Source organism: Phytophthora infestans, genomic scaffold (genome assembly GCF_000142945.1).
Source record: "Phytophthora infestans T30-4 supercont1.21 genomic scaffold, whole genome shotgun sequence".
NCBI classification, from domain to species: domain Eukaryota; phylum Oomycota; class Peronosporomycetes; order Peronosporales; family Peronosporaceae; genus Phytophthora; species Phytophthora infestans.
The window spans coordinates 1,112,453-1,128,142 of record NW_003303738.1 but is presented as its reverse complement, the minus strand read 5'-3'; the positions used below and the strand labels follow the sequence as shown (position 1 = coordinate 1,128,142).

Sequence of the window (15,690 nt, the reverse complement as noted above, 5' to 3'; positions counted from 1 at the left end):
TGATCCCCCACCCAGACTACACATACCAGAATGACACTCAACTTAATGTTTTCTGGGAGTGTCCGGCAGCACAACAACTATGGGGAAAATTAGCTCTGCTTGGCAAACGCTCGGTGCCAACGCTGATGTCACCAACATCACAACGGTAATGAACGTCAACCTCCAAAAGGTCCCGGTTGGATTCTTACAGCACGCTTAGTAAGCCCTGCCCTGTTACAACATGCATGAACGAGCGAAGCTATTCCTGACCATATCTTCAAAAGTTAGAAGATCGGCTTGATCACAGTTTTTCAAGTCAAATGGAAGTGGAGATGCAGCTACATTGACCCGTCTGCTTAAAGTAGTGCCTGACGCTGTCGAGCTATCCCTTCGCCTCAGGCAGGCCTACAATACGGTAGCTACTCTTTGTCGAAACGCGAACGCACCCCGACCAGGGAAAGCGCCAGCTGTATCGTGTCAAGACGAACAAACGCTGATGGGCATCCGGCACCGGTCATCGCAGCACAGCGGACCTACGTTTTGTTCTTTGCCGGAGGGTCCAGGAGCAATCCAGGACCCGACGGCAGAGGAGCTGGATCCTTGCACTTGCACCGAACGGGCCCGTAGCGATATGGATAGCAAGCATGGTCTATGGCGACCCGATCACGACGAGCAACATTGCTGCTGGCAGCGGATTATTACGCGGGCTGAAATACGCCAAACTTGCTAAGTGGGTGTCAGCCAGACGATTATTCGTCAACTTGCTCACCGGAAACCACCGATTGGCCAGTATCTCTCAAAACCTTACTGGCAATGCCAGGTACAGGCGGATATATGCTATGTGCAAACATGGACTCGTCATTGTCTCGCTCACTATCAAACGGCTTATCCAAGAAGACGGCTGTCGTGAAGGAGGAAGTGAAGGATCTCGTGACACCACCCGGGCCTCCCGCAATGGGGGGTTCGGGAACATGAAAAGTGAGCTGGAAATCCTACCGCACAAAGAGCAGGTGCAAGTCTCCATACAGGAGATAGAGAAGAGTCTGCAGTCGAAGACAAAACACGCAGCGAAAATGATGACGAATCCATGGGGTGGTCTGGGTCAGAGCCTCTAGTTTTTGACGACGTCAAGGTTGAACCGCTTACCTTCACGGAAATGTTCGAATACCTACGTTGTGAAACTGCTGGTATGGATCTAGACAAGGCTATGGAAGTTGAGAGCGTGGCCGACTTTATTCAAGATCTATTCGAACAAGTTTTTCTCGCTAGACCACGAGACCCCCTGCCACCGACACGGGCACGATATCCTGACCTATCTAAGGGAGAAACTGAAAAGCTCCTGCAACTGTTTCTAACAGAGGCAACAACTACGAACTATGATTCACGTAAATGGCGGGCGAGACTGGAAGGACTTGCTCGCTCCATCTACAAATCTAGACGAACACTAAGTGAAACGCTGTCAGCAGCCGAACAAGCAGTGAAAGCCAGGCCCGCGCCAGTAGCAAACCCGTGGGAACAGCGACTATTTCCTCAATCTACCGGTAACGATGAAGACATTGACATGAACGACGATAAAAACTCCAAATTTCGCTTCCTTCGCAGTGCATATTCAGTAAATGAAATTGAAGAATTTCGAAAACTATGTGAAACCCATATGGATTTCCTAGCCACCTTCGAGAACCCACAACGGCTGAAAAGAAGGTGATCAAAGGAATTCTGGAAGGATCCATCCTCTGTGCAGTCCTGCCTGACTTTCTCAAGCGCGTATGCACAAACAAAGCCTACAGATACATTCAAAACACGATCAAAGCCCAGGTGGAAGGCGATCTTGTTCTGCTGTTAAGCCCAGACTTTAAAAAATTTCCGCAATTTCAAACGCGAAAGAGACTAACAGCGGAGTTTTTTCTTGGTCGAGGCAACGATAAAAATGATTCCAAGAAGGTAGCAGGAATGCTTCAGGAAGCAAAGCAAATCTGCTACGACGAAGGACAGCATGCGATTCATATCATTTGCTGGACAAGAGAGCTAGCTGCAAAGTGGAGCACCGTTTTTACCTCATTGCAATTCCGTAACCGCCACTTCCCACTGCAGAATGTGCACACGGAGGAATTAAGAGCCGAGACGAATCCTGAGCAACGTGCTAAGCAAGTATGGGCTCGTCAGATTGGAGCAGACGGAATTCTTAACGAGCAACCACGTGATCGTTACCATATTCGTCTCCTCAATATCTCTCGTTTCATGGATGAGGCAGCCATTGATATGTTTTTGCAAGCGCACTTCAGCGGAACGTACACGACTTGGCAAGAGCCATGCACGGGATATAACAATGTGCTGCAGACGGATACATGGGACATATTCTTTAAGTGCCACACATGTCCTCAATTTTTGGACAGCAAACCATTCATCAACTGGAATGGCACTAAGATCCTCGTGCACCATGTTAGTAAGTCGGCCTCACCACCGTGTTTTTCATGTGGTGCCAAAGGTCATCTACGTACGGTATGTAAAGTAGATGACACGTACTGGCAGGATAACTAATGCGTCACTGTCTCGGCATGGGACATCGAGACATTGCCTAAACAGGCTTCTACTGTAACGAGCTTCAAAGAGCTAGATAGCTGCTGGGTACCACCAGACACGAAACGCGAAACAACACCATCGACACGGCAACATGAAGAGGAAGGACGCGTGGGAAGAAACGATGGAGGAAGTACATGGCAAGAAGCCAAACGAGCAGAAATCACGCCAAACCAGGAAGCTTCTAACACACCTCAGGTGCGTATTCAGCGGCGTCCACAGGCCAAAGAAACAATAACCACGGAGCAAACCAGTGATAGAAGTGAAGTTGACAAGAAGCCCAAACATCTCGGCATATCCATTGCAGAAGAAATAAAAAACAAAATTCGACACGGTACGGCAGAAATGGATAAATGTCAGCTCTTAATTGAGCAGCTAGCCTCGGAACGCAAACGAAAAGTCGACCCTACAGCATTGAAAAAGTGTCTTGGAATTCAACTAGGGCAGAAACGGCAACCTCATACCGTGGTGGAGGCGTGTGGTCTGGAATTTGTTTCGACCCCACCAACAGGTAATTGCCAGTACTATGCAGTCGCTATGGCTCTCCTGAACCAAGGCTATGGTCCGGATGGGAGCACCCGAGCTGTAGAAAACCTCACAGCGAAACTAAAACAAGGAATTAAGGCGGCAGCTGAACACTGCTTTGACAAAGAATTCCCTCACGATATTAGACAGACAATCCTCGGGATACTGGGGAGCGTTGACGACTGGATTGAACACGGATACGACAAAACCATAGACCCTAAAGCAAAGAAGCTCACGCCAAAACAAACAGAGACCAAACTAAAGAAGTACTTCGAAGAAGTAGCCCGGTCAACTTCAAAAGTAGAAGCAACTATACCAACTAAATATTGGGGAGGTGAAGTTACTCTACGAATGATGGCCAAAATATTGCACCAGCCCATCCTTGTTGTGATTGCCAGAGATGGGAACAAGGACCCATCTTACCAAGTGTTTGAGCCAGCAGAACCCATAACGTCTGCGCCAACGAAATTCTACACAGCGAAAGAACGGTCTTACTCTGACAACCCCAACGGTTGGATCAGAGCCCTCCAGGTAGACTGCAAACGCCAACAAGAAAAGGGGAGCATCCCGGTGGTGCTGAAGTTCCGCGGAAGACACTACAGCTGGCTTCGGTTCCAACACAGTTCTCTGGTGAGTACAGAAGCAATTTCCATGGAAATCGACAGTACCACCGACAAAAGATACGATGCGATCGATCATCACGAAGACCAAAGTGATAAGAAAAACGGTGGCTGCAGAGCTTGAACAAATCCGGGAAAACATGGCGAACGAGCAGTCACGCTTCCCCTCATTGGAAGTAGCAGAGCTGACACCCAGAAGACGCGACGAACTTCGTGAGCTGGATCTCACAAACACGGACGAAGTAGAAAAATGGTCAAAATACCTGAATATTCCGATTGAAACCGTAGTACAATGGCAAGCACAGCTACAGAACATGGGATCCACGTCTACATTCATGCCAAGTCCATCCGCTACGGAAACAGAGACAAGCTCGAGCTGGACCCCAACTGAATCCTCGGATATGAGCACAGACGCTGAGAATGATAGCAAACCCGCTCTGTCAAGCGCAAGCACAGGAATTGGTCGATTTCAAGGCTCTAATACAACACTGGAGATCAGTTGACTACGTCGAAAAAGTCTTTAACAAGATTGGAATCAGCTCGCGCAACAATGGATTTCTAGCACTATAGTATCGTTTCCTACGATTCCTACTGATTTGGCCACTTGGAGAAATGTGACTGCTAGAGAACCAGACCTTCTTTTCCATACTCTTCAAGACTTTGCGTCCCCTGACTACGTTCTAAGCTCAATGTCGGACGCAATCTTTGAAATTTGGACGACATCAATCCGAACAACTGTTCTCATCCATAGCCTAGAACGACTTGCCGATGATCCAAATCTGCTCCGGAAAAAAAGGTGAGTGCAAGGCTGGATAAAAGCGATGCGTCTACAGCTTCAAAAACAACCTAACCAGGTCGAACTATTCCCGAAAGAACTATGGAAACCATTAAAGGCAATGCATTATGGTGACTCGGAGCTACTTAAGCTATGCCGCGAACAAGAATCCCAGCAATTGTCCAGAATGCTGGTAGCAGCATACATTTACAAGGCAGAAATTCGAATGCTGGTGGCAGCTGAAAACGACCCGCCTGTAACTCCAACTGAACATTTGCAGCAGTTGTTTGAAGTTCTGGAGGGTAACCCTGACATTCATGCTGCAATTCATAGCCAAGACGCTACGGGCTGCTGGGCACTACTCGAGACAACGTTGGCAATCTCCGCTATGCCAAGTGGGCCGGCGGCAATGGAACCACAGCGTCGTGATTAGCGCTACTCCACATGACCATCACGACATGAACGATAAACCAACGGAAGATTATTACGCAGAACTTACAAACATAGCAGCACTATTCGACGAGCCGATCCACGATCAAGGAAGTGCTCTAGTCATGAAGCATTTACTATAGCTACCCAAAATTTGAGAGGATTCGCTCGGAAATCTAGGAGAAATTGGATGAGTGGATGGAGAAGGAGACGGGATGGGCTCCTACCACCCGACATCATCTTAGTCCAAGATACAGCGATTCATCAACAGCTAACAGTCATCGAGATGACACAACAATGGGAAAGATCGTGGCAAATATTAACCACGGAACACCCACTCAGCTACTGGACGGTGACGAACACTAAAGCGGCTGGGATGGGGATTTTAGTATCACCAACTATGAGTTCACACGTAAAGCCGTGGAATAAAAGTGGATGGACATCAAGATTGATGGCAGTTGAATACCACGACTGGTTAATTATCAACCTATACGCTCCAGCAAAAAGAGCAGACCAAACGCAATTTTTCGAAGATCTAAAGCCATGGCTATCCCACCACCAATCCATTATACTAGGGGGGGACTTTAATTGCGTAATGAGACCAAGCAGGGACCGAGTGGAGCAACGACGAAAAAGTACCGGATCCTGCGAGAGCGAAACATTATTTCGCATTCTAGATTCTCAAGATATGACGGACGCAGTAGACCTCCAGTTTGACCTTGACGGGGACGATGAAGTACAAGACCCGCTCCATCATTTTACCTTCTGGAGGAAAAACAGCGCTAGTCGCCTAGATCGATTCTACGTCAAAGGAGAGCCTTTTCATATACTGCAAAGCATGAATGTTCTTGACCCTGCTCATGACTCGGACCATCAGGAAGTCCGCATTAACATTTGCACAAGAAAGACTGAAAGAGAAATCAGAACTGGAAAATTGTACCCAATATCGAGTGGCCGACCTCATCGGATTCGTGAAGCCATCGAATGAGGATTGATCCCGCTTTTGGATGATTACGAACGAACAGCAGACCCTGTTGGCAAATTTGACGCTCTGATAGGAGATATTCAGCCATTGCTCAAACAAACTCGAATAGACGACAGAAAACAGGCGTCCAGATACTTCCGAAAACTTCGCGCTGACACACATGTTCCAAAAGCAACGCGGCCAGAGACGATAGCACAACAAAACAATCTTCGCCGCCAAAGAGCTGCAAGATCGTTTGGGAAACAAGTAGAAAATTCGTCAGAGGAGGTGCGGCGTTTATTTAAGAGGAACTCGGACTGGCAACGGGATCAGTCCGTGTCGCACATTGACCCTTCGCCAGGCCACTTCTATGATGACTGCTATCCAATTGAAGAAAGAATGGCTTCCGAATGGAGCCACGTGTTTGGGAAATCCCATGCATCAACCTCACCGGAAAAAATTAAAACAGCCTTGAAAAAATTTGCGAATATTCCCCAACAACGAACCTTATCAGACAAAGAAGCAAGAACGATGACGAACCCCATATCGGAGGAAGAAACTGAGTCGGCAATTGCAAATTTAAAGCGCCACAAAACAGGAGGGTCGACAGGTCTCAGTCACGAATTCTATAAGGATTTTGCTTCATTGCTTCTTCCAAGTCTCACCAAGCTTTTTAATGCCATCCTCAAAGGACAAGGGATACCAGCTTCATTTTTGAAGGCGACAATGATACCTCTTCGAAAAAATGGAGACTCTGCCGACGCGATGGACTATCGTCCAATTGCTATCCTGAATACAGCATATAAATTGTTCGGCAGAATCTTGGCTGAGCGATTACATGCACTACTACCCAAACTTATTAGCGATTCTCAACAAGGCTTTGTACGAGGACGCAATATTGACAAAACAGTGACAATTTTGCGCTCTATCCTTGCCGCAAGTGAAGACATGGACGCAACAGATTGGGCAAATGCAGCAGCGATATTGTGTGTCGACCTTCGGAAAGCGTACGACACCCTTGACAGGCAGTATATGCTGCAAGTACTACGAAGATATGGATTTACTGACCAGTTTATTGAAGTAATTTGGACTCTTCACGAGGGTACAACTGCCCAATTTTTGGTTAATGGTAAATTATCATCTGAGTGGGAGGAGAACTCTGGCATTCGACAAGGATGCCCGCTAGCCCCTCTGCTATTTCTTTTAGCAGTGGATCCCCTAAGTCACGCGATAAACAACCACCCTAAACTGCAGGGGATCGCAATTCAAGGAAATCTCTCCTGCCGCCATAAATTTTCAGCGTTCGTAGACGACAGCACTGTCTTTTTGAGCTCGTTGCACGAGCTAGAATTCGCCAAACAAGTGCTCGATGAATTTGGTGATCTATCTGGACTGAAAGTGCAGCCAACCAAAAGTATTCTGATAGGTCCTAATCGATGCGGCACTCCAACTAAATGGAATGGATTTCCGGTACTCTCATCAACTGCTTCCACACGACAGTTGGGGTACTGGATTGGCAACAGAAATACTAATAGTGAGAATTGGAGTATACGCATTGAAAAAATTCAAAGACGACTGCGGATAGCAACAACCATAACCAACCCTGTGGCTCAACGAGTAACACTGTTCAACGCCATAGCACTACCAGCAATTCTGTTCACAGGAAAGCAGTTTATTCCGTCCAGAAATAATTTACGCAAACTAGTAAATCTCCAAAAGCAATTTGTCTGGAACAGAAAAGCTAGCACGGAAACCACCAAGCACAAACTGAACCCAGCTCAAGTCTACACACCACGCGATCAAGGAGGTCTTGGATTACAAGATATCTCTCTGGCACTGCGGGCGACGAGGAGTAATCTAGCAGAAAGATGGCTGCAAGCCAAGCCAGATACTTACTCCGTGGCATGGCATGCTATGACCCACCCAGGCGAAGAACCATCACAATTATGTTGCCAGTTCCGCCCAACATCAGCACGTATGTTGTCATTATGTGCTAAGGAATCCCGTCGTCGGCCACAAATTTCTGTTCAGCTTCTAGGTAAACTGGAATTATGGAACTCGCAGTCAATCAAAATGATACCCAAGAACGATCAACTTAAGAAAATACAACAAATGATTATATCAGCTCCGGCAACACGATCCTGTTACTGGATATCAGGCACACAATTACGATTTATAACAGCGATGACAAACGACTGCGACATTCCAGATGAATACGCGAACTTCCTTCTTGAATCACCGTGGCATGATAACGCAAATGTGACTGACAAAAACGGCCACCCTCTCCGCTTACAGAACTTTCCATCTTTGCGACCAGCACGAATCAGAGATATAGTCTTTACTATCGAGAATTTGAGCCCAATGCAAAGCGACAAGGCCGCCGTGTTACAACCACCACTGCATAAACAGCCATACACACAGAGACATTCACGCCAAATAGTGAGATGGTGCTCATGTGTCATGCTCAGCCTACCTTGGAAGATATGGACAGTGAAGCCCCAAACACTACAACCAAGAAATCTCCCACATATGCAACATGATTTAGAATGGACCTATGGGGAAGCTGACGACACTATAACAGCTAAAGTAAAGAGCGGAGATAGCAGCAATCTGGACATTCAACTGCAACGAAACCAAGACGGGTGGACCTGGAGCATTATGAAAGCGTCAGCATCGTACCGAAAAATTTACGACTATGAAGAATTAGTGGCTTGGATAAACCGAGAAGGTCTCGCTTTTAAACAAACACCGCAAACCGCTCTCTATCCTTGGTCAGCACCAGAACTCACGAAATCAGCCAACTTGGAAATCACGATCCGTAAACAGCGAACCAAGGTATTAAAAACACAACTTCGATACAGCCTTCAACCCACTCTCGAAAAAATAAAAAGGAAAAAAAGTGCATCAGCCTGGCAAAGTGCAGCGCTTCAACAAACTGTTTACCAGCTGTGGTCCACCCAAGGTATTTTTACAGACTTCCAAAACTGGACAATGTATCGTATCGCTCTTGGAGCTCTCAACTTGCGCCACGATAAATGGCCTGACCACCGTGAATGTCCCGAACCTACATGTCCTTGCACCACTGAAACGATAGACCACATAGTATGGAGCTGCGATAAAGCACAACATGCTTGGAAAAGATGGCTTGATCAATGGGTCGGAGTTCCAACTACCTTGACGAAAAAAAATGCATTACTGGAACACGTTGCGTCAAGGAAGTCACCAACAGCGACAGCAGAATTCCTGTCCGTAGCTCAGCAATGCATAACGCGATGGACAACATGTCACGACAAAGCAATGGAGATATTATGGTTAATATGGACAACAACAACCCCAGTCATACTATGGAGACTACGAAATCGTCATATTTTCAACGAAATACACACATCAAAAAGCGAAACAGCCTCCATAGTCTGGGGAGCTGGCACGCACCAAGTCATGGCGGTAGCTAGCTCATGGAAGGCGCAACCATCAAAGCGGATATTGGGTGTGTGTCTGGAACTATGCCATAGAATCATGATATCTGTTCACCCTGAAATGGATATGGAACATCTGGAAACCTGGCTAATTCGTTACTACGCGAGAAATCCTCCCGGAAAAGAGTCCCAAGGAGGATGGCTAGTATACCATTTAGAAAGAGAAGACGCGTGGAAGCTCCATGTAGCTGGTAGCAACACATTTAACCACCAGCAATCCCGCTCAAAACTTGATCTACTCGTCCTCGAACAAGCAGACAAGCCATTTGCCGTCAAGATGAGCCTCAGAGAATTATCCTATTGATTGATACCATCAATTCACGAGCCTCCAGCATTCTCAGAAAAGACTCGGAAGATAAGGCCGACTACAACGACTGCCGTAATCTCAGTGCACTAGCCTCATTCTTCAGGATTTAGTGGAGAAAACCGAAGCTAGCTGCATTCACAGCAGCCAAGAAACTGGCTGCAATGGACCAAAATGCAACATATATATTCGACAATACAAACAGGATGACCCACCGAAGCGCATTCGAAGAGTATCTTCAGCGGACGGAGGAACAAATTCAACAAAGGCAAACCCTCAGTCATACAGAAAGACGGACTCCATTGAGAACCGTTTAATAGCGTATCATAGTAAGGCTGCTATAGGATAAAACAACATAACCAAATAGAAGGCCGTTTGAACCAGCAAAAAAAAACTATCAAACGGCAGACGAGTTTGCAAATCTTGCAATCGACACGAAGATAACTCGACAAGTGGCAATGGCGGACGGCCTTCCGGCAACGCAACAAAGTTAAGACGCCGCATTACAAGGTGTCCGCGGGGATATAAGAGCATGGCAAGCAGCTCACATCAACCTACTCGAGCGAGTACATTGCGAAGAAGGCATCTCATATAGTGCTAAGTAGTAGCGCGAATGAGTGCTTTTTGCGGATATTGATAATCGTTAGTTTTAACTGAGTGAACACAGCATACCTTTCCTGCAAAATTAAAGAAGGCAGCGGCCAGTACAAGGAGTGCGACAAGGGTACCAAAGCCAAACGAAACGTTGGCGGCGAGCTACACTTGGACTCGATCCCAGTCCCGAGGCATCTCTGAGCGAAATTGCAGCCGTCTGGGGTGGGTTCTCGTGGGCCAACAACCCGTGGATTCCTAGAAGCACAGCAGCAAGCCTCTCAAGAACAAAATATGATCGCATTGATGTCCCGAATATTGCTAGTCTAGCGATCGCCAGGACAGGAGTTGCCACGTATACATTCAAGATACCCCCGGTATCAGCATAGTCGATCGACAGCACATTCGGTAGCGAAGCTGAAGCACATTCTTATCGCTAAACGCATTAACTCGCCGCGCTTGGACACCGGGGAACGACTTGGCAGGCCTCCGCCTTTATCACTTCGACGATCGCACCAACTGAAGCAGCCATACATTTAGAGAATAAATAACGACCAGAAAGTCGTGAGGACAGCGGAGGATGGTCTCGCGACGATAACGCTCGCCCAGAAAGAGAATGGGTTTATTGGAGTGTGACAGCGGAGCGAAATGCTCGCAAGGACGCACGAAATTACTCAAAGCAGCCAGGAGTATTGGTATTGGAGCAAATCCACAAATTCATGGCTACCCTTGGCACGTACCAAGATCGAAGGCTAATAAACATGCTATCGCCTAAATTAAACAAACGTTGAAGAAGGAGCTTCGAAACCGGACTCACCATGACTCCAAAAAGTCTCGGACAAGTGTAAAAACGTAAAGAGGATGCCGATGCATGAATGCAAGGTATGCAAAGCCAGACACCTCAGCAGCTTCAGCACCATCAACGCACGCTCTCGAATTATCAAGTTTTGGTTATTTATCGGCTCGTGACGCTACAGTTGCAGCTATATCACCGAGCCTTGGAGACGGAAAGTGGTTGTCCACAGGACGACAAATGCGCAAACTACCACTTTCCAGTACACATATTCGGCGGCCCTGTGAGCGGGTCCAGCGGTTTTAAATACGATACATAAACTAATGGACATGTGTCGAGCTCACAAGGACGCACCTTGTGGGATATCGCGATTACATATCAGGACGGACGGCGCCGCCGATTGGAGTCAAGTTGCGAAACAATGATCACGCACCGATACGGAAACCTTGAGGAGAACATGAAAACTGCACTGAGTCGCATTTGATGGACACTGTGTAGCATTGGAATTCACTTCTGTGGCAAATAACACCTAAGTCATGACAGAGGTGGGAACATGCCTCAGTAATGCTCCGCCATAGACCTGGACTGACAGGCCCTTCCCAGCCTTGCCACACCAAAGTTCGGGCTGTGCCTTACGCTCGGCACGGCCATGTTGTTCATGGCGAGAGCTGCGAGCGACACCTCGGTGCGCGAGTTCATCGAACCCAAACGTTCAGGTCCCTTGAGGACCATTGGTATTACCATCCGTACCATAGGCTAGTCCACCAAGGTCCTTCCCACGACCGCCACTCTGACGTAGAGTGTAGTCGGGTATCGCTATACCAAGCGACGTTCCGGCGGCAGACCAATTGCTCACAACTAAGTAAACGTTCAAGGGGTACCGTACCTCCGTACACCGAGTGTACTACCAGCAGCCCATCACTGCCCTTCACCGGTTTAAGAGACCCACGTCTCTCTGGGCTAAGCCCCATGGTGCGTACAACCTGCACACCCATCACGAAGATTTAGCAGGGCATACCGCTTTTAATAGTGGCCGGCGAGGCTTCGTCCATCTGTCCGTGGCCTTCGCCACCGGACCTGGGGTCCACGGGCTGTCTCCTGTCAAAGGCCTGGCGAGGGCCATGCACGCTGGTAGTGTCCATGTCCGCCGCATCCGTAGCAGCGGACATAACGCTCGGCTGAGCTTTAGTCCATGGGATCGAGCTCGCTGTACGCACCGGTAATAGCGGGCTGCGTGACAGCAGAAGCAACAGCGGCATTGCTCCGATGCTCCACCTCCCGAGGAAAGCCATCCTCATCGTGCCGATGTTCCCTCTCCCCGAGGGGTACCAGCCTGCTTGTGGCTGTACTCTTCTTGGAGGACGATTCAAATCGCCTCTCCATAGTTGTCACTTGCATGCGGAATAGCTGGGTGCGATCAGGACCGACCTTCAGACCGTCCATGAAGACTGTTGGCTTCAGAAACAGGATTTCCTGCCAGAGATACCCGCCAACGTGCGCATCGCTTGCCCGTACTCCGGCAGCTCACGTTTATCTCGCTTACACGCGAGAAAGCGTGAGCGCTGGTGGAGCTCGATGTTCGCCGGTAGGAACGCGTCTCGAAGCATTTCACACAGTTGAGACCAGGACGCAAAGCATCCAGGAGATGTCGCCTCCCTGATGTATGCCCAGTGCTTGAAACGTACACCAAGGTTGTACAGGGCGAAAGTCACCCGAAGTGGCTCGTCTGAGATGAGACCCGCCTTCATGGCGATCCCCACCACACGGACCCAGAAGTGAAGGCTCTCTCCTTCCTACCCCTCAAACGCGGAGGCCTCCAGCCTTATCAGCTTAGCCTTTGTTGCCTGGCGAGCGGTCATCGAGGTTTACAAACTCCCGCGGACATGAGCTATGAGGTCTCAAGCGCAGCTACTCGTTCGTGTTGCTCGGCAAGCGTCGCCACCGTCCAGCTGCGAAGGACATATTGTCCAAAGATGCCTCCCATCTTCCGAACAGACTCGTACTGTGAGTCGTTCAAGCGAGGAAGCTCACTTTGATCCATCGTGGCTCAAACGTAGAGCGCACCGAGGATATTGGTAGTTCAATCTACCCACGAATGTGTAGGACTGACTACGAGTGCTACCAAGTGTGACGGGGTCACACAGCACCTTGCACAGAGAAAGTGCTTAAGGGTATTTACTACCCGAGTGAAAGTTAATCCACGTGTTCCCGGCATCAGAGGAAACGGTTTGCTGCTTAGAAGAGTAGATGTAAGACTGATGTATTTATAAGTAAGCTTAGCGTAGGTTCTATTCTAACCAGAGGTTACCAATAGTGGAGCTAAGTAGTTAGGCCCTGACTGGCTCCTAGAGCACCTGGTACCGTGTACCAGGTGTCCACAAGAGTGACGAGTCACTCTTTATGTAACCTAGGTTACACTGGATTGTACCCCGTTACAGCACGACAAATGTCCCCCCATGCACGAGCGAAAGCTTTTTAAACGACTTCGACTTTACCAGGAAGCTATTAACAAGGGGTAAATAGACTACCTTTTTATTATAAATAGTAGGGATTTTACTATTACATAAGAGCTGTAGGCGAATTGGGTAAACCCGAGTAGCGAATCCAGTGCGCAGAAACGAAGTGCCGAGTGTAATCGTTGACAAATTTAATAGTGACAACGGATTGACCATCACTGAAGGACGAAAAGCGTTGTTCATCAGCAATTGCGTGAGCTTCATCAGCTGCTGCCACAGCTGAGAAGTGAACTTGGTATCCCTAAACAATTCCTAAAAATGTCATTACTACTACACTAGTAGTATATGTCTTAAAAGTAGACTTGTCTCTTTTCACTTTCGATATCTGCAGTGAAATTCAGCAAGTTTTGCCCGAAGCGAGGCTGTTCAACCTGTTTGTGGTCTGCGTTTCCTATATGTACGTAAGTATCGGTGCCACGGCAAAACACTCTACATTCACGACATTGCCAGAGATGGATTCTAGCAAAACAACACACTCAATGTTTCTTGCGAGACTACGTCCCTCGGAACTACGCATCTAACCGCGGATGCGGCGACGCGAACACTTCGCTCCAGTTGAGGCCGCGTCGGCTATGCTGCTTTGTTCGGTACTGGGGTTCACGACAGGAGCCGGGAGTTGGTAGCTGGGAGTTGGGCGTTGCTTCAATCTTCGAAGGCGTCGGCAGAGCTCTCTTGCTTCTTGTTTTGGTTTCTTAGGAGCGTTTCTTAGGGGCAGTCGGAGGGGCAGGCTTAGGAGCTGCCGTAGGGGCTGGCGTAGGAGCTGGCGTAGGGGCTGGCGTAGGAGCTGGCGTAGGGGCTGGTGTCGTAGCCGTTGGTGCGGTGTTTGGTGTTGCTGGAGAAGTCGTATCGGTAGTGGTTTGAGACGTAGTAGAGCTCGAGTCCGCGCCTCCAGTTGCACCGTTAATGTTGACGCAGTTCACTAGGATAAACGCCAGTTAGTTTCATCAAGTTCCGTAAAAAACACTCGATCGCGGTACAACTCACTGTAAACCTGCCACGTCGGGCCGTGCATGCCGATCATCCTTACCGGATGGTGTATTATACGTCTCCATACACGTCATGTCTTGCTGGATGCGCTTATCGTCGCACCACGTTTCGCACGGGCCCGGGTGCCCGAATCCCAGCGTCATAACATCCTTTCTTCCCCAGTAAATAGTGTCGTTCAGCGCGCCATAGCTGGTCTTTTCCGGGGACGAAAAGCCACAGGTAGCCGTAGCATCGTCCGACACGAGCACCTGGTTATCATTGATCATTGCCTTCAAGCTCTTGTATTTGGACTTCTTGTAGTGTTCCAAGAAAGACTTGATGTTGACAGTCGGGTGTGTGTTGAATGATCCGCCAGGGAACAGTTTGTTACTGTCGATAGTGGAAGAATACTGCGTCCGGTCGATGTTGTCGTTGATAAACTTGGCCAGCGGCTGCACCAGGTACCCGTAGCCAGACACTAGGTGAGACCCAACGGCTGCGAGCACCAAAAGCGTGGTCGATACAGTGGACGACAACTTCATTTTTTTTCGTGTTCGACTTGAGCAGACCAGAGCCAATTATTCAATGGGATATCGTCGGAAAGAGCACCAAGCCCCTCAGATCAGATGACCAGATTGCTCGATTTTAAATCGTATTGAGAGTGTCTACCGACACTGCACGTTTTACTGCACGGCATCACGTTTGTCTTTACAAGCGATTCGCTGCGCATGATGCGAAAGGTATTGCTCGCTCCGCGATACCAGCTGCAGCAGAAGAGGGCAGATGTGAATCTCGCGAAATTTATGCGACACTATCCACTATTATACACGAAGTATAAAGGGCGAAAGAATCTCACCGAAAGGAAGAGCGAAGGATACGCTAGAGGTTATGATTCTACACTACTGAACTTGTACATGTACTTGTTTTATGTATGGTGACTTGATTGGGGGGCTTCAACATTACGTGTATTATTTATTGCATGAACTGTACAGTTCTGTAATTCTCTTAACCGCATCCCGTGGTATTTAAATGAAGGCGTAATCAATCAAGACGAATTTGTGATTGCCAAGTACATGTACTGTAGTAATACTTAAGCAATAATTACTGTACAGTACATGTATTAGTTGCACAAACTCTGTATTATAACCGCCTTGTATTTGAACCCCCGTTCGATA

At 48.1% G+C, this 15,690-nt stretch overlaps 1 protein-coding gene across 1 annotated transcript; it reads left to right on the top strand.

Moving 5' to 3' along the window:
• Positions 1-1,929: 1,929 nt before the first annotated feature.
• Positions 1,930-2,593, top strand: PITG_11945 (uncharacterized protein; the record flags this gene model as incomplete). The annotated part of the gene is made up of 3 exons (XM_002901362.1): positions 1,930-2,047; positions 2,150-2,482; positions 2,580-2,593. 3 exons carry the CDS (start codon positions 1,930-1,932, stop codon positions 2,591-2,593), a joined length of 465 nt encoding a protein of 154 aa, XP_002901408.1.
• Positions 2,594-15,690: the final 13,097 nt, after the last annotated feature.